Genomic DNA, 19,715 nt, shown 5'->3' with positions numbered 1-19,715 from the left:
AAAACAACGCTAAACCGTACCCAGGGCGTTAAAAAGCCAAACGTCCATATGAGATGGCCGGGATGACAACTGGTTGGGAGACTCGGACCACTAGGGGGGTCACATGACACAACCGATGGTGTCTGTAAGCTAGTTTTTGGTAGCCTTGTTAGCTTGTCTCCTTGTTCTAAAGAACAATGAAAAAGCACACAAGTGTCCTCTACAACATAAAGAAAAACAACCTGCCGCTTTATTCTTTCACCTTCTTTTAGTTTTGACCAATTATGATGATTGGGACGAGGATTGAGAAACAAATGGCTGCGTCAAAAACATGACATATTCATAATGAACATTCATGCACACAAAACTGCTACTTCCTCAGATTTTGAGAACCCTTCACAGTATTTTTAATAATGTGTGCACCTTTCTCCCAGAAAAAGACTACCACCGATGTAACAAACAAATAAATCAACATCTGCAAGCACGCAGTAATTGTTGTCTAAAAGATCACCTAAGGACTCGCTCATTGGTCAGTAGGTAAGAAACATGCTAGTAGGTTTGCTTGCTAGCAGTAGTGCTAACTCGACTACCTCCATAATTCTCTGTTTGCAGGTCGTAGGTCCGTCGAGTCTCCCTGACCTGGCTCAGACCAGACCAAGGCACCCAGAGACCTTTAGATTTGTATTGGATGTCCTGGCTGAAAGGGTAATTTCAGAGTAATTATGATTCTCAGATAAATTCATCCACTCACTCCCCGGCTCGTCACATGGACGCATGGTCAAGACCCATCGGTGTCGGTTTGTAACGCACTGGGGATCCCTATCGCATCATAGTTCAACCCCGTGGGGAAGCCCTATAGGGTCAGATTTTGACGGTAAAGGCAGGTATATGATATTTAACACAAAAGACTGAGTAACGAGGTGGTTGGGGTGGATCGAGGGCCAGAACCCCGACTTTGAACCAGAAGGCCGGGGTTCGTGTCCCGTGTGAAACCGAAAGCTACATAAGTAAGTGACGTTAGTTAACTTAGTGTTAACTGACCTACATAGTTATTTTAACCCAAGCCATGATCTTTTCCTAACCTTCACCAAGTATTTTCTGTGCCTAAACCCAACCAAACTGCAACGTTTCACTTTAATAACGTGCTGTTACAAAACGGCGATGTTTCGAAACGTTTTATTTTGAAAGTCTAACCGGACGTTGCATATTTGTGGTTGCTAAGCGTTGCTAACTCGACCGCGGAGCCTTAAACGTCTAAAAATGACGCTAAAGGGGTAGCCAGGGCGTTAAAAAGCGACGCCAAAGGGCTCTGACCAAGCGTCAGTATGTGAGTTGGGAGTGAGAACGTGTTGCCCAGAGGCCATCATTGCTCATTGCTGGAGCCAGAAACCCTCAATTTGAAGCATAAAGAAGCTAAATGTAGGCTGCTAGCATTTCAGTTCAGAGTTTCATTCACTTCAGTTCAGCCAGTATCTTCTTAGGTTTTTCTCAAAGGAACTGCAGCGTATCAAGTGTAAGCACCAAATTCAACATTTTAAAAGTGGAGGTGGTTGGTTTGGCTCACTGCATCATATAAAACAGCGTTTTCACCATAAATGTCACAGTAAATAGATCATCTTATGTACAAAAACACCAGTTATCCCTTTGGAAATGTTCAGTGGGGGAAAGTAACTGAGTACATTTCCTTAAATACTACTTAAGTGCAATGTTGAGGTATTTGCACTACTGAGTATATCCATTGTATACCACTTTATACTTCTACACCACCACATTTCAGAGGGAAATATTGTACTTTTCACATTGTCTGACAGATTTAGTTACTGGTTACTTGCAGATTCAGATTATTGATACAAATTATCATCAAAAAATAGTGATGTGTCATTATTAAGATTAGCATTATGGTGATTATTATAGATGAAGCTACCCAGTAGTATATAAAGTAATTAAAATGTTTTCACATGAACGCATGAAAAATAATAATCCCATTATAGCATATGTGGTTTTTTTTTTTACTACACTGTGTTATTGCTACATTACTACTTCCACCACTGGAAATGTTAGCAGAGCATGGATATGAAAAAGTACAATATCAAAAAGTGTGTCAGCCTCATTATACAGAGGGCAGCAGAACCAGGCTGAGTAACTCGCGGCTTATGTAGCGTGGCAGCTTCCACGTTCCTTTCTGTCCATGTAAGCAAACTTTCGGAACTCTTCCTTTTTTCTCCTTCCTCAGCCTCTGCATCTTTCTTTCCCTTCTTCCCTTTGTTGGGTTTCTTCAGGTCTGCACTTTTTCTTTGGACGAAGCGATCTCGGGTGCTTTCTGCTCCTTCACCAGTTCGTACCCTCCTTTGCTCTCCGGCTGCGGTTCCTCCAGTCCGCCCCTCTTGCGCAGGACCACAATGGTCAGCAGGAAACAGAGCAGCCCCCCGCACACAAAAACCACCTGCAGACCCAGAAACCTGCACACACACAAAAACAGATACAGCCGGTCATGGTCCAGGCTACCGAGGAAAACCCAGGACTTTCCAGAGTCGCGACCACACAACGAGCTGTTCCTTCAGCATGTTGTCACTATGACTCCACCATGTTTTCTCCATTTTTCTCAGATGTAACACAGCGTCTTCAGTGTCAACGGCAAACAGCTGCTGCTGAGAACAGTTCCCTTTAGAACACGCAGAGAGCTCCACTGGTACATTTTCATTTACAAGGCCATTCTTGGTTTGTTTCCTTCTGATATCTGTTCAAAGTTTTCTCCCATGCAGAGTACATGTAATTTAAGATCTGGTGCTAGACTGTGCGGAACGGAGCTTGGTTGAGAAGCTTATCTGTTACGGCCCCTGGTCCTGGTACGAAGTTCAATCTAAGCTCAAGATTGGCGTACCAATCTGTTTAGAGGACATGTAACGGTCGCATGCACTTGTTTCTAAACTTGATCAATTTAACTTAAGATATCTACATTTAGTCTCTCTCATTTATATATTTATAACTCATTGGATGCTTGTCTCCATCTTGGCTGGCGGAGCGTGAAATCACCAGGGACAACGATGGGGATAAAACAGATACTGTACTTTCTGGTTCACCACAGATGTACAAACGAGTTTCCAATAGTTTAAAAGTTACGCATCAGACACGACAGACCGCTGTCCGAATGGAGCTTTCGGTGTGTTTAGAGTCTGATTGGTGTGACAGACGGTCGGCCCACCTGTGGTCAGTGTCAGGATGTGAATCCATCTCCAAACAACTCACCTCTGTCTGAAGTTGTCCAGGTTGTAGTAGAGACAGGAAGTCTGCTTGCTGCACTTGTTACCCCACAGGATGCAGGTCTTGTCGATGACGCTGCCGTACAACACCGGGCCGGGCATGAACGCTGCACACACACACACACACACACACACACACACGGGTTTAGGATGGATTAACTACTTTTAACTTAATTATTACCGTTGGCTAGAAAGAGCTTACAGGTTTATTGTTGATCATGTGACCTTACAGTTTTATTTAGTTACCTTTACCCTGGATTTGAGAGTCTGCGGTTGGTGTTAACTTACAGGAGTTAATAAGCTGTCATTAATTGCATTGCACATCACATGGTTGTGCTCTGTAAGTGAAAAACAGTTACAGTATTCCTTATAGCTACACAGTGTTATAAGCAGCCTGGACTGAACGCAGCAGCTGATACAACATTCATTATAACCACAAGTTACTTGACACTTGACTTGGACTCTAGCTCAGAGACTTGTGAACATCTCTGTTTGTGACGCTCAAATATACCTGACTAGATCTAGATCACGCTACCTGCAGACAGCAAGTAATGGTTACAAGCTAATATCATATTACAAGTTGCATTTCTGTATAATGTGACATCAACTCTACAAGTCGTGTACCGAAACATTTGCAGACTTTCCGAGTTATTGTTCTGACTTCAGGGGGCGTTCAAGTTAAATTTCCCATCCAGGGACTCATTTTTCCGATTATTCTGACAGCACTTGAATGCAAGCTGTGTGTACAAACGTTTTTATCCCGATGATGAAACTAAAAGGTCAGAAAGTTCCGGGCAGACTCTGCCCGCAGCTGAGCAGTAACATTATACATTTCCACAGTCAGGCTTTCAAGTATGACATTCTCATACTTTCACTAACTTTGTTAACGTTTAACAAACTTGCTGCAACAAAATGAGCGAGCATTTCTTTGACTGTATATCCATCTGTCTAAACAATACAGATGATGATGATGATGATGAGAGTCCCCCATTATTACAACATTTTTAATGCATACTCAACATTTTAAACTGATGATGGAAGAGAAACAGAAGAATCAGGGCAGCACAGATGTGAGATCAGTGGACTCACCGAGCACTCTGAACAGCATGTACTGAACTCCCACCGCAAAAGACTTGTCCTCTACGGCCACCGTCCTGCAGCAGGGACACAAACATCACATTCACAATGAAAATGATGATGATGTTTATTTTCAGTGGGAGGATGTGCATCCATCCGTGTGTGTGTTTGGTTTGCTGACATGTTGAAACGCAGCAGCAGCAGCAGCAGGAATGTCCCCGCTGTAATCCATCTGACGGCTGCTATGATAACAAGCAGGTAAAGGTTTATTTTGGTCCTATGTGGTTTGCATGGTGTTGCAACGACTCAGCTCGTGGAGGTCTGTAAGGTATCTTAAAACAAGAACTCCGTCACAGTCGTAACTCTGAACACACACGTGCGACACAGAAGACATCATTCATCAGGTTCAGAGACTCAGGGTGCTCAAGGGTTGCTCCACCCAGCGCCCCGGGCTTTTGTGAGGTGAATACAGGTTTTAAACCTTGATTTAAAGATTTCAAGTGTGTGGTGTAAACAGGTCAGATAGGTGGTGCAAGTCCATGCGAGGCCTTAGGACTTAAAAGAAGAAGATTAAAACCAGCTCCAGCTTGCACTGGTTACTGATACTGAGTGTTTATGTGGTCAAAGATTCCAGCTGCTGCGGTCTGAACAAGGCTTCAAGCAGCACAGCTAGCAGGGCCAGAGAAAAGTCTCTGAAACTCTCTATTTTCTCCATGTGTGTCCATCGACCACAAATGTTCATCAATCTGCTTAGAAATCTAAATCTAATTAAAGCTGCCAGCGGCGTTGGCGGGCCCTTGCGCCATGATGCGGGTGATGTGCAGCGGCAGGAGGTCGGAAGACGCACATTCTGTGTCCCCTAGTGGCGCTAGACAACACCCGCTCATTATTTGTTGTGTAGCAGTAGGTGAAGTTGGCCCACGCTGTGAAAATGTCATGTAAATCACATGATTTGTCACAAAGGGCTTACTTCAAAATCAAAATGGCTGACTTCCTGTAGTAGTACAGGACAGGTAGACTTAAAAAATATCATGAATTCCAATTAAATAACGACGTGTGTCTCATAATATTACGACTTTTTTCTCGACATGTCAGAGAACACAGATATTTGGGAGAGATTCTAAATGTGCAGAAAGTTTTTGAAACACAGGAGCGATTAAAGTCCAGGAGTTTCTAACTTGAATTAAAATCAACTTATTTGATGTGAAAAGCTGCTAACGGTTAATTCAGCATGATTTTATGCCTCTGTTCCGTCTGAGGTGTTTGTTTGCTCTGAACTTCAGTTTGAAGTCAGCTTTAATTTGAGGCTGTTACATCCGCATCAGATTAACAGTAGAACTATTAAATAAAACATTTAAGATTTGCTCTAAAATACTTCACAGTGAGTCGAGCTGCAATTAATCATAATTTCCATCCTTCTACATCAGAAACTTGACTTTCAGTCTGTCTCTTATCTGGCTGTCTTGTCTGTGTATCTAAAAGAGGTGGACTGACTCACACCTCACAGCTCAATTACTCATTGTTTCATTTGAAATCTGGTCTAACCTCACAGCTGGGAACATAAAGGACAAACTGTGACTGCTGCTGAAACAGGAGGCTGATTATCAAATGAGGAACAAGTAAGACAGCAGGGTCAGGAGAGGCGGGGTCTGACAGAGTGTCTGAACTCTACCAAAATGAAGAGCCTTAAAATGCTCTCCTCAGCTCTAAATCTCAAAACCCTCCTTTCATTTTCATACAGCACTAAATCAATCTGCAGCTCTTTCACAACCATCTGGAATTTGTTTAATGTGTTGCAGCTGTAAGCAGCTAATCATTTGTGCTTTGTGGTAAACAGAGTGCTTTTAGCGTGCAGGTCGGACACATCATTTAAGAGTTTCTTTTCTTTCTGTTTCGGCTGCGAGGAAACTGACCATCAGCCTTTTATCGCAGCTCCTCACTGTGTGATCACAGAGATCATGTCATGCTAATATGGTCTCGGCGTCTAGAGAGAGTTCCCCGGTCCTCATGGCTCGGTTCTTGGTCTGATAAGAACTTAGAGTGTTTCCACACAGGTGCGGCTTTCTGAATCACGCCCAATCAACTCAACTTGCCACAGGTGGACTCTGATCGTGTTCTACAAAGAGAAATATCTCCAGAGTCATGAAATCAAAATGACAGAACACATTTTGTGGAGTAAATAAATAAATAAAAGGGTTAATTTACATATTTTATACACTTTTATTCTGGTGCTTTCCTACCTGAGTATCATCATGTAGGAGGGCGTCTGTGAGAAGGAGGCGACGAAGCTGGTGAGGCCGAGCAGAGCCACGAAGGGGAGGAGGAGGTGGGAGCATCCGCTGCCGCAGGTCCCGGGGAAGGCGGAGCCGAGACCGCCGACACACCGACACTGAGTGTAGTTCTACACAAACAGACACATTATCAGGAGGTCAGAGTCCAGGCGTGGAGAGCGCCCCCCACAGGCTGTCATTTATACTGAGCCGGCGGTTGATGTCTTTAAACACTTTAGTTTAGAGAGAACGTTGCTGCTGTTTCACCGCTGAACAAATACACAAGACCACAAATTTATAAATATTTGTAAATTTTAGATGCATGATGCAAGATTGAAACAACTTACACAAAACGTTTCATTACTTTTATTAATCCCCAGGTTTTATGAATCCACTGGAGCTGAAACAATTAGTCAATTAATCGATTAGTCGACTTGCTGAAAATTCATCTGCAGCTGTTTCGATAATCAGATAATTGTTTTTTAAGCAAAATGCCCAAACTTTATGTTTTCAGGTCCTTAAGTTTGAGGATATAAAGTTGGACAAACAATCTGAAGAAGTCATGTTGTTGACTGATTAATCGGTTAAGCCAAAACCTTGCCGTCAGGGTTAATCTGAAGTATAATCGATAATGAAACGTTAGAGCGGAGAGGTAGTAGTTTATACTAAACGCTGTCAGAGCGGCGGTTCCGGGGACTTGGGATCTCACAGAATCTCATGTGATCAAACGTGACTTCAGACAGAAACAAACATGGTCAGCCGGTCGACCTTGAGTGTTGATGTGTTTTGCGCACAAAAACCAGAGGATCAAACTGTGGATGAACTCGCTGAGCTCGCTCTCATTGGCTGCTGAGGGTTCCTGATCAGGGAGCCTCTGATCCAGCCATCAGTCTGTAAACCCGTCACACTGCAGGATCATTTGAGCCGATAATCTGTTCCGACCAGCCTCGACTGCCGGGCGGGAGAATGGGACCCTAAATGGGCCCAGTTATCCTCTAGTGTGCGGCCATCCTATGAGAAACACCGGAGGGCCGTTCTGTTCGTGTTAGATAGGCAGAATTCAGCTGTGGTTTGTTTGAAGCAGCAATAAAATGAAGAATTTAAAAATAAAAGTTTGTGATGAACCTGCAGGAGCTGTGTGAAAAGTCCGGCTCACGTCACGGTTTGTGGGTGAGGAGTGTGTCACTTCACAGTATCTGCTTTTCTTTTTCCCTCCTGGTTTATTCAGACTTCACTCTGGGATTTTTTTTTTTTTCCAGGAAAGCTGAATGTGGTGACTGAAACAGTTGCTTTCAGTTACAGGAAACGTGTTGGAGAGAGAGAGAGAAAGTGAAAACATCATCCTGGTCTCTGTCCAGTTACCAACTGTTCCTCTGACTCTAAAAAGCTCCTCACCAGTGAAGCTTTAGATCCAACGTGATGTCACTTCCTGCACATCTGGACAGCTATTCAAAGACTAAAATCAAATGTTAAAAATGCAGAATTACTGCCAACATAAATAGTGACATCCGATGACATAGAGAAATAATTTTGGGAGTCATGTGAAAATGAAACTGTGAGAGGAAGAAACTTTACAGGTTAATTTTCAGAGAATGTCCTAAATCTGAAATTTCCCAAACATACCCAGAATTCAAACTTAAATCAGACAGAAACTCCCCTGCTGACTGGGAGAAATGCCCAAAAGCCAAATCACTGCAGCAAAATGTTTCTGCTTGTACCACGAAGTGTAATATTATCATATTATTTACTTAAACATTCATACCTACCATGCACCGGTAAATCTATAAATAAAGAGTCAGACTTTGGGGCTCGTTGTTTCTGTTAAATGAACTGAACTACTGAATTGCGGAGAATCTAACCGATCTAACGATGTGCAGCAACGATCTGAGCAGCTTAGTAGCAGCTAAAGCGGCGACCCCGCGGGGTTTAAGAGGTTTTATACATCCAGAGAACTTCTATATAAACCAGAGCAGGCGTTTAATGGAGACCTGCGCTTATTGTCAGAATGTCCCACAGCAGGCCAGGAAACGCAGCTAGTTATAGAGTTATACTGTAGATCCAAATGATTTAAAGGACCCCAAATCTTTCCCCTAGTGCTGGGCGTGAGTGAGTGGAATGTAATTATGGGTTTAACACAAAATAGCTCAGGAACCAGGGTAGAAACACAGAGCACAACAAAGCCTCTGCGATCTATCTATTGATCTATTGATCTATCTGAAATAGCACACTGTGAACTTCACCCCAGCTTCCAGCAGCAGCTCCCAGTCCCTCGACTAACTGAGGGTAACAGAGAGAGCTCTGCATTAATTCCACTGTCCTTATTAATGCTTTCTGTTTTCACTCAAGACCACTTCCACAGAAACAGACGTTGGAGGAGTACACTGGAAAGCACACAAACTCAAGAACAGGGTGTGGATGTCGGGGAGGCAGCGAATGAAGAGAGAGGACAGATTATATTTCATATCTGAAGGAGCCAAATGCAGAGAAGATGAACACAGCAGCTCAGATGACGCTAACGTACTTACTGTGGTTTTGTTGTTGGAATCTGTCTCTATTCCATTACAGCCGGCGTGGCAGGGAGACCGGAACTCCACGCCGTCCGAACCACAGACCGGGTTAAACGCCTCCTCAGGGCAGTGACAGCCTGCTCTGCACGACAACGCACTAGTCCTGAAAACACACACACACACACACACACACACACAGTATTGAACTTTTATGTTTTAAAGTAGGAAGTTAGTTCTAACCACAGATGCTGTTGTCTGCTTTTATGCACAAAATGACATGCAGGTTCATCACATAGTGAATTCATCATTGTGCCGGTTTACGTTGTTCTTGTTGCAGAAAAGAAGTAAAAAACAAATGTTTTGTTCAGTTCAGCTCAGTTTCACTCAAATGCTGGGAGAAGGGCCCCCAGGAACAAAAAACAAGAACTACAAGTTCATTCTGTGCTGCGGACTGACTGCACCTGGTGAAAAATTATTTATATTATAAGTCTGACGGGAAACTAGTTCCCTGATAATAGTGAACTGAGGACAACCAGTGGAAACTCAGAGTAGACTGATAAATATATAAGTTTGTTATTTTAGTACTTTATGTGTATTTTTTTATTTTTTATTTCACATCTGATGCTGATTTTTAATTGTTTATTTATTTATTTATTGTCTATTAACACACACACGTTTTACTTATTATTACTTATTATTATTTATTATTATTTATTTTATTTTTAAATATTTATTTTTACTTCATTTTTATATTATATATATATATATATATATATAATTTAATTCTTTAACGCATACAAACACACACTTTTACAGTTTTATTTACTTTATTTAATGAAATGAATTGTTCTTTTGTAATTTATTTGTAGCTTTGACAATATTGTTGTTTTACATTCATGCTAATAAAGCTGAATTGAATAGTTCTGTTTGTGGTGAAATTAGTTCCCTGTTAGTAAATGGCCACATTGATATAGAACTTTTGACCAAAGAGCATTACAACCTTTTTGCCACTCATGTGCAAATTATGTAGGCATGTAAGTGCGACTTCATTTGTCAGTGCTGCAGACTGACTTTTTGCATTGGTTGCACTGCTGAGCCTAATTTTTCACAGCACCTTTTAGCACCATAACAGTAAATTCTAACCTTCTCAGAACGTAAAAGGTGCTTTTTAGTTCATTTTATGGTTCAGAAAACATGTAGAGGTGTTTTGTTCCTTTTTACAAATCTATACAAGGGTGTGCTGTTTTGTTGTGCAATTGTTGACTCCCTAATGTTGTACAGGAAATAATGTGGTGAGATTGGACATATTTATATTGCATCTGGGAGTCTTTGTTTTTTTGTTGGTTTTTTTGATTGATTTATTCTTTTTCTTTCTCCCACCCCTATTGGCTGCTGGGGTTCTTGCCTGCCTGTTGCTGGGGTCGGTGTGGCACAGTCGTGGCGTCTCCCACTCTCACTAACAACTACATCTTTTAACAGGCTTATGCGCACACACATGTACACACACACACATACAGACACAATCAGTCTCACACATAGACACAAACAAATTTAGGTTGTCCCTGGTAGAATTATTCCTGATGCTTTTCTTTCAGTTACTTATTTAAATTAATTATTATTCCAGCTCTCGTGACTGTGCTGTGTTGCTTATTTAGTGTGCTGGACTGTTTCTTTTTCATTTTTCTCTTAGTTGTCTTACTATGTCAGCTGTTCATTGCTGCTGTTCGGCTGGTTGTCTTTTACTATTATTATTATTTTTATTATTTGTTTGTTTGTTATTGTTTTTGTTTGTTTGTTGGTTGGGCACAGCAAGAAGGTTGCTGGTTCAAACCCCGGCCTTTCTGCGTAGCGTTTACATGTTCTCCCCGTGTCCGATGGAGTTATGCAAATGACGTAAGTTAACTTAGTTCAGTTAACCAATGTAGTTATTTTAACCCAAACCATGATCTAACATAAGCAAGTATTTTTTGTGCCTAAATAAAAGTTTCACGACTTGTTTCGAAACGCTTGTGTTTTATTTTGAAAGCGTAACCAGACGTTGCATATTTGTTGTTGCTAAGCGTTGCTAACTTGACTGCGGAGCGTTAAACGTCTAAAAATGACGCGAAAGAGGCGTTAAAAAGCGTGACCAAGCGTCAGTCTGTGACGAGTCGGGAGTGAGAATGTGTAGGAGGAGGTGGCGATCAGCCTGTTCTATCTCCTGATGCGAAATTATTTCCCTGTCAATAGTGAAATTAGTGCCCCAGGCCTGCGTATCTACCTGTGAGGATAGACCTCTGCGACCTTCTGGGTGGAGCAGCCAATGAGCAGCAGCGGTGTGGCGGAGAACACGCAGATCAGGATGACAGCGGTGCACAACTTGCTGGCACCTCTGACGGAAATGTTGAACCTCCGCATCAGAGCTCCACCCAGGACGGTGCCCAGCACTGCCAGCGGGATACAAACTCCTCCTGAAAGAAAGACGTCGGGAGGACATTTGATTTGATCCCAGCTGGACCTGCTGCAACACATATGATGAATTCATTCACGCTCTCGGGGGGGTGAGCTCCACAAACCCTCGTGCACTCTCACCTATCATCATGGTGGAAAAGGGGACAGTCTGGCTGAACTGTCTCTCAATGAACTTGGCCATAAAGGTGGCGAGGCCTGACAGCAGCGCGGCCAGGTTGATCTGCGCCAGAACCACCAGCAGGAAGACGGGGCTCCGCAGTGTTCGCAGAGCGGTACGAGGAAAACCTGAGGGACGGTAGACAGTAAAGATGATGAGGTCTGATGGGTGGAAACATTTATCCTTAAAGGCTCAGTTCATACAAATTAGATCCAGCACTCCTGGGCATTTACAGCGGCCAATCTACAGATCTCTCTGTGAACTCACTGGGGCTACGCTGTAAGAAACAGCTCTTGTGTAATCACAGTGACCCCTGTTCACTGTCGGTGCACATTAGCTGCCTCTGCTGCTGCCTGACAGGAAACAGAAGAGGAAAAGAAGACTCTTACTTTTGAGGAACTGAAGGAGAGAGTCTTCCTGCGGCTGGTTTGTCTGCTGCTGCTTCGTGTCCGGTCTGGACTCGACATCGGCTGCGTCGTCCTGGACAAATATGGAAGCAGAACATCACATGAATCGTTTTTTTTTACTTCCGGTTTCAAAACAGTCTGCAGGCGCTGCTACTTTCAGGGACTCTGCTGGGGCCCTGCAAGCTAGAGAGGTTTACACTCACAGCCCTGTGAGATACTTCAGATAATGTCCTCCCAATGCCACGTGAGTGAATGTGCAGCAGACCAAGCACACTGCAGATCCAGACATGCATCATTGTAGTGTTAAGGGTAAGGGTCCTGGAAAAAGGGAGGCCATGTTGCAGACGGGACATCAGCATTTATTTAGTTTAAAACAGGGGTTTTCAAAGTTTGAGACTGAGGGCCCCCCCTCAGACAAAGCTTGGAAAAAGGCGCCCTCTCGTCCCCTCTTAGTTTACTTGCTTAGTTTGACTCAAGTGCTGGAAAACTATAGGATCATGATAAACAATAAAGCCAAAATAGCTCAAAATCGCCGTTTATATGTTTATGTAATATGGCAGTTATTAGTTTCTGACTCTGGGAAAGTGGCACAGTACACCTTTTCTCTTCAATTCACTGAGCCTGCAGAGCTTGGCCCGCCTCCCACTTTGAAAACCACTGTCAGTTCGACAAAGGCTGAGAAACATGCTTAGATTTTAAAGTTGACTGAGGACATGAGATAAATAGGTGGATAGTGATCAACATATTTCGACAAAGCCAGGAGCGTGGAGGTGAATCTCTTTATTTATCAGTCGATCTACATTCCAACCCTAGCCTGTTTTGGGAGAAAACAGATGGATTAAGGATCCAGCTGCAGGAGACGATCCCCACTGCCAACATTGATAACTGACTCATAATAATAACAATTTAAGGCCCCGTCCACTCTGCTCCGCTTTAGTTTAAAAACCGACTTTTGTTGAGTTGATCTCCGTCTGTACTAAAACGACTGAAAACGCACAGCTGGTGGCCGTTCAGGTACACTGGGCATGAGCGTGCCGGTGTAAACATGAAGCAGATGGTCCGTTCTGTAGTTACAGAAGATTTGGCGAAAGAATAAAATAATGCAGACGAAGAACCGCAGCAGGTTTGATTTTGCATGGACCAAAAGCCGGGACTACTGAATGTAACACGGGAGTTGAAAGCTCAAAAGTTTTTTCTGCATCTGAATGAGTTACCAAGCTACTGAGCTGCAGATAAAATCATTATTTTATGATCACAACATTGTCAGACAAAATTAAAGTCAAAGACAGCTGCTGAGCTGTGAGATTAAAAATGAGTGATGACAGAGAAAGTGCAACTAAAGCAGCCACAAAGCTTCTGGTAGCATCTAAAAGAGCTGCAAATGTGTATTTATGCTTGTAAACAACATCTTTAAACTATATTATAGATACTATATCATACTAAAAATGTACCAAAACATACTAACCAATTGCTTTTAAATTAGCAGAAGTCAGTAAGCATCAAGGTGATAAGACAATGTTTAACATTTGGTTTTCTGGGTCACAACGTTGGGATTAAAAACTCTGCAGATGTCCTTTACAAACTGAGTGAAAGAAGTTGCTTTAGATGTTACAGTGACTCAACTCTAGAGAGAAACTGGCTCAAAGAAGTGAAGTGCCTGCCAGCAGGTTGCTCAACCCAGTATTTAATCTGATAAGTCTGGTGGAAACAAACTCAGGAGCCAAAGTAATCAGCATGGCCAAAGTCCAGCGGAGTGAAACTTACTTTCGATTTTAAAAACCACAAGATTCACTACTCTACCATCCAAATAACACAAACATGTTTCACCCAGGTCCATTTAACACTGTTTGGGCACCATGTGGATCATTACATGGGTTTGTAAAATGAAAGCAAGTAAAACACATTCAACCCCTTTGGGACAAGAAAAAAACAGACAGAGACAAAGTGGAATGAAACATTTATGGAATTTGGAGACAATAGCTATTGTGCTGAGTTATCTGAATCAGTTCCCGCCATTGATGAGGTTTGCACACAAACACATTGCTGCTTGCTTCAGCCACAGCATAAACAAAATGAACTATTTTAACTCCTCTTTTCATGTTTTTGTAGCCGTTGTGTCCATTCTCCTTAATGGTAAATGAGGCTGCTGTTGTTCAGACAAACATTTTCTGCTGCTCTTTTCACATTTGAGGTGTTGTGAAATCAGGAAGATTAGTGACCAATTTTATGCTTGTTGTTGCGCCTTATCAGTTATTTATTAGGAATGAGGCTGTTAGGAGCTCATTTTTGCTGCCAGTTTTACTGTGACACACCTTCACAGTTCTGCATTTTGTAAACTTAAATTTGGCACATGTACATAACCCATTGACCGTGACTATTCACATCCAATAAATCTTTATTTTCCAACACAGGAGTTTCCAACACAGTTTGCAGAGACCCTTTGGTGTTGCTATTTCACTCCTTGGGTACCCTTTAGCTTTGCTTTTCATTAGTGTAGGGCTCCACAGTCAAGCGAGCAGGAATAAATATGCAACAAACTTCTACTGTAAAGTAAAACTAGTGGTTAATGTTGTGAAACATTGCAGTTTGGTTAGGTTTAAGCACCAGAACTACGTTTGGGACAAGGTTGTGGTCTGGGTTAAAATGATGAAATGATTTAACTTACTTACTTACAAAAGTCAAGTTAATGTCACTAAAATGAATCAATGTTGAATTTTTGGTTTGTAGGGAAACGAATACCAGTCTCCCGTGAAATTCCGTTTTTTGTCCCACCCGTCCACCCCAACCACCTCCTTACGGACTTTTCTGTCGTTTATACTAGGCCTATTTTTAGCATTGAACAATGGCGCTAAAGGGTGCCATGCCAGATGCCGAAAGACGTGACAAAGCGTAGGTATTTGACGCTCTGGGAATGAGAACGAACAGCATTTTCAAACAGTCCTGGTTATTCTGATAAAAAAAAAAAAAGTGCAATACATCTATACATGAAGCTGATGATAGAGGATGATGACTGGAAGACAAAAGCTTTTGGCCTTGTTTTGCATTTTGATTTAAATAATTTTATCATCTCCAGGTCTCAGTTCTTATTTTTGCCCATCTTGATACAACATATAGGAGTATATGTACATATAGTAGATATATATTTGTTTGTGAAAATAATACCCATGTAGCATCAATACAAGTATCACAAAAAGTAGAGCTTGTGTGGTCTGAAAGGTGAATACTGCAAAAACTCCAAGTTCCATATATTTAAAGGTCCAAACCCGAGTATACAGAGGCAACAGGACACACAAAGACAAACCATCAGAGGCATGAATCTCTGATGTACTGAAACTTTAACATTCTTCCTGAGAGAGGGAAACTTATCTGTAAATATTTGGTGTTTAAAACTGAAAGTGCGGAAGTTCTAATTTTGATGGAACTCCGTTGAGCAATCACTGGTTAAACAACATCTGAACTATGACTTTGTTTTGGGGACTGAGCCAAAACCACTGAAGCTGATTCCTGTTAGAGGTTGAGGTGACAAGAGGTCAGTTCATGAGCATTCTTTACATTTTGCATCCTGGTAATCTTAATTATTTTTGCCAGCTTTCTTATTCTGGCTCTGTTTTTTGTTTGTTTCTGTTTCTGTTTTATCTTATACGTCTTGTTGCTAAGAAACAGGAATGACATTTGGTTTTGCAACTTATCAGCTCATGTACGGCGGCTGCTGCTGGAAAGACTGAGACAGGAAATGTGCCCTAAAACAAAAAGAAGCTTAAAAGACTTTGAGGAGCTGCAGAGCTGTTGATGATTTCTCTCTGAGTTTGTTACTACAAGCGACACCTTTCACACACGTTGTTGTGTTAACCTTTGCTAATATAAAAATACTGATTTCAATGACTTTACTTTAAGTTCTTCACTTGCTTCCTTATGTCTTTATCCAGCTCTTGTGTTGCAGTCACATGAATTCACCCTTTTGTGGATCAATAAAGTTTTATCATTCTGATGCAAACTAACATTTTCTGTCATAAAAATAAAAACAGAATTGTGCACGTCTGCTAGCTCTGCCTGTGAAAGATATTTTTAAATCAGCTGAGCCAAACCTCTCATTTCCAAACATCAGAGAAAACCCTCCTTCCTCCTTCCTCCTGTTTCTGCCATCATAAAATCATCTGCAAACTGCAGCTATACTCCGCTGATCATTATCACATTGGTATGTTTAAGATAAGTTGTCGTCACGAAAGACTGCTGCCACCGGAAGACATGAACACTCCAGAGGAAAACCACAAAGAGCAGAGAGAGTTAACAGCTTCCAATGATTAATTCATCTGGCGCGAGTTAAGCAGTAACGTGTCATGCTGGAGTCATAATTAACCAACTTGAGTTGAAGAGGCGCCAACTGTATTCAAGACAGCATCATCCGCATAAAAATGGATATAATAAGCCCATGTTAATTTCACTGTGTTAAATTAAACCCATAAGATTAATAATATATATATAATATATCTTGATAACAGCTTGGATAACAGAACTGATGGTGCATTCAGGTTCATAAAGTTGACTAATACAGCCTGAAAAGTTAGAGTTTCCCAGCAGGAAGTTTCTATTTCAAAGAGTTGCTAAATGATGACGTTGGCCCTGAACACATGATTCACAGCTGTCAGTGAGTGCTGCAGGTTTAAATGTGTCTATATATCAGATATCTCAGTGTATCTCCTAATGTATCCCCAATGGATCTTGGACAAATCAAATTTCAAGGTTTCTCAACTGATTATTTTTTGTCAGCACCTGTCCTTGGTTTAATTTGTCACAGCATGGAAATTGTTTCATAGGGTTGGGACGAGATCTTGTGTGATTAAAACGTGATAATATTTCTTGTTGGGGTGAAAAGTTGTCTCAAGATATCAACAAGACTATATCAAAATGCACCTGCATTGTACTGCATAATGTTTTGTACACGCTTGATTTTGATGTCATTTTGATTGTTGGATGCAAAGTTCATTTAGTCACTTACTGTATGAAGTGCAAGTACATTATTGACTGCACGTAATTTATATGAATATGGACCCCTGGAAGAGTATGGGGATCCCAATTCTAAATCCAAATAAACAGTTTGACCCATGAAATCAAATCATGACTACCTGCCTGTACGATGTGTAATACCTGAACACCATATGAATGATGGCTTTGGGATACTGGGGCCTATAAAGGACACACTGACTGTGTCCTCCAAATGTGGACAGAGGAAGAGGTTTACGTAGAAGTAGACTCTAAAGGAGAGGAGCATTAACCGGACATGGCTGCGGAATATAACGCCTGCAAGCTTTACATCAGGCAGGACTTTTCTGCTCACCTCTTTGGGCATGTTTCTGGGGAAGAAGAGGTAAGGCAACGCAGCGAGGAAGAGGAGGCAGGACGCCACCAGGAAGCCGAGCCACCAGGCTCCCACCCAGCGCAGGTCCTCATGGTTCAACTCGATTTGGTCTGGGAAAAGAAGTTCAAGTCAGTCATGAAACAAAAACTAAACTCTTGTGGGACCAACAAAACTGTGAAGAAGTTTCTCTTTTCACGTTGACTGTCTATCAATCATCTATTAACTTTACTTGTACACATTTCATGCATAGAACTGTGTGCCAAAGAAGGTTGCCAAAGAGTTATCAACAGTTATCAACCGGGACCAGCACAAAGATTAAATCTTCTTCATGTACACAAACAACTCCACCTGCATTAGCAACGGACCGACACTTTTAAGTATGCTGATGACATGGCCTTGGTGGCCTGCTTGACAGACACCGTGGTAGACTGGTTCCAGAGCTGTATTGCAGCATTACCTCTCTGCACCCCTCAGGCTGGAGGGGCAGGTAGTGAAACACGTCGAGAGCTTTAAATACCTGGGCTGAGATCAGATACCACCACCTGTCCTTCACACAAGATACAGATCAGGGTCTGAAAAAAGGCCCAACAACCCATGTCCCTCACGAGAAGGCTGAAAGGTATTAACATCAGACAGGACATTCAGCATCCAGGTCACTTTTGAGTCAGTTCCCACATTCAACATCACATCCTGGTAGAACGTCCTCACAGAGAAAAAAAGAAGAAACTCACCAGAATCATCAAACATGCAACAAAAATCCCCACTCAAACCCGACTTTCTGACTTTTACAGCCTGACTTTTAAAAGATTCTTTTAGTCACACTGCAATCTCCATTTAAACAAAGAAAAACAGGCTGACCCTACTTTTTCATACAGCTGTACACATGCTTCTTTTTATTCATTTGCGGGATTAGTGATGTTGTAATTTAGTTTTAATATCATTTTATGTGACTCTCATGTGTGTGTTTCTGTCATAATGTGATGGATGGAATTGAACTGAAAGTCAACAAGGATCTGTTATTCTGAACATTTTCTGATCCAACCTCAATGTTTACGCCAACTAATAATACTACTTTTTATTGTGAAATCACCTCTGTGGTTAATACAAACCAGGAGTTTCAGACTGTAGATCTCACAGAGTTAGATGGCACAGGTTTGGGTACCAGCCCAAAAGAACTTGGCATGCAAGGCCCTAATTACTGAAAATAAAAGGAACAAGCAGCATAAACTCCTGCCCAACAGAGCATTAAACATCAGCTTTACTCAATACATAATACTTGTACTGTTATATAAAACCTCTGACAGGTACAGCTCATCAATTACTGCATTCAGATTTATTACTGCTCTCCTGTAACATTTTCAGACTCACCATAGACCAAAACTCATACAGCAGAACCACACATTCTTCTTCCCAGTTAAAACCTGGCATTACATTACATTTCCTCATTTTAGCTGACATCGCTTTTCCCACAATGCAACTGAGCTGTCAACAATATTGATGTAGCCTGGCGCCTCAATGTGCAGCAGAGATGAGGAGCAGGCTACAGAGGTTTGGTAAGCTACAACAACCCTCTGAGGAACCGTAGAGGACAGTTTTCAGACTTCACACAGCTCCCTCTGGAGACACATAGTACTTTATACACACATGCAGTAGTACTACCCAACACCTGGAAACACACTTGGTATGGAAAGTCTGTGAAGTTTCCATTTAAAACTGCAGTAACTGAGTTTTTGGCCACTTGGGGGCAAGAGTTGTGATACAAAACATTTCATCACTTTGTATTTGACATGTTGAACTATGTTGGCAGAGTCCAGTGTTCTCTCTCTGTTAGCTCTGTGTTTGGTATCCACCAGCTCCTGTTTGCTGCTGAGCAGCTCGGCGGCTTTTTAAAGCTTCTTCTCTGGAAACGACACTATTTCTCTTCACCTTGATAAGTTAATTTTAATTTTAACATGTTGAAAAATTCCAAGGCACACCTGACCAGGTCTGACAACATTGTGTCACTAAGTTTAGTTCAGATTTAGGGCTGGGCGATAAGGCCAAAAATGTTATCATGATAAAAGCATTTCATAGCACTCGAGACTGATGCTTTTCAGGATAAATGTCAAAACATTTTTTCTTTTAACTTTAAAGGCTGATTTTTGAGTGAGATGGTTAACTGTGGTTTAAACTTTTCTTTCTGGTCAGAACAAACACTTGAAGCCAAACAGTGGATCACTTCATAAATCTGAGGCAGAACATTCAGAACTAT

The 19,715-nt window shown here is 41.7% G+C and overlaps 1 protein-coding gene across 1 annotated transcript in view; it reads right to left on the bottom strand.

The window, feature by feature from the left end:
• Positions 1-1,940: 1,940 nt before the first annotated feature.
• The window catches only part of slco2b1 (solute carrier organic anion transporter family, member 2B1), a 36,073-nt gene continuing 18,298 nt past the window's right edge, over positions 1,941-19,715 (bottom strand). The window contains exons 7-15 of the mRNA XM_046040406.1: positions 17,444-17,574; positions 12,091-12,181; positions 11,665-11,829; positions 11,354-11,543; positions 9,112-9,256; positions 6,557-6,717; positions 4,329-4,393; positions 3,226-3,346; positions 1,941-2,438 (exon numbers count right to left, since the gene is read on the bottom strand). Coding sequence (XP_045896362.1) covers positions 2,255-2,438; positions 3,226-3,346; positions 4,329-4,393; positions 6,557-6,717; positions 9,112-9,256; positions 11,354-11,543; positions 11,665-11,829; positions 12,091-12,181; positions 17,444-17,574 — 1,253 coding nt within the window. The 3' untranslated portion in view covers positions 1,941-2,254. The remainder of the gene's footprint in view (positions 2,439-3,225; positions 3,347-4,328; positions 4,394-6,556; positions 6,718-9,111; positions 9,257-11,353; positions 11,544-11,664; positions 11,830-12,090; positions 12,182-17,443; positions 17,575-19,715) is intronic.

This window comes from Micropterus dolomieu, linkage group LG23 (assembly GCF_021292245.1).
Source record: "Micropterus dolomieu isolate WLL.071019.BEF.003 ecotype Adirondacks linkage group LG23, ASM2129224v1, whole genome shotgun sequence".
Lineage (NCBI taxonomy): Eukaryota > Metazoa > Chordata > Actinopteri > Centrarchiformes > Centrarchidae > Micropterus > Micropterus dolomieu.
This window is presented reverse-complemented; position numbering and strand designations above follow the sequence as displayed.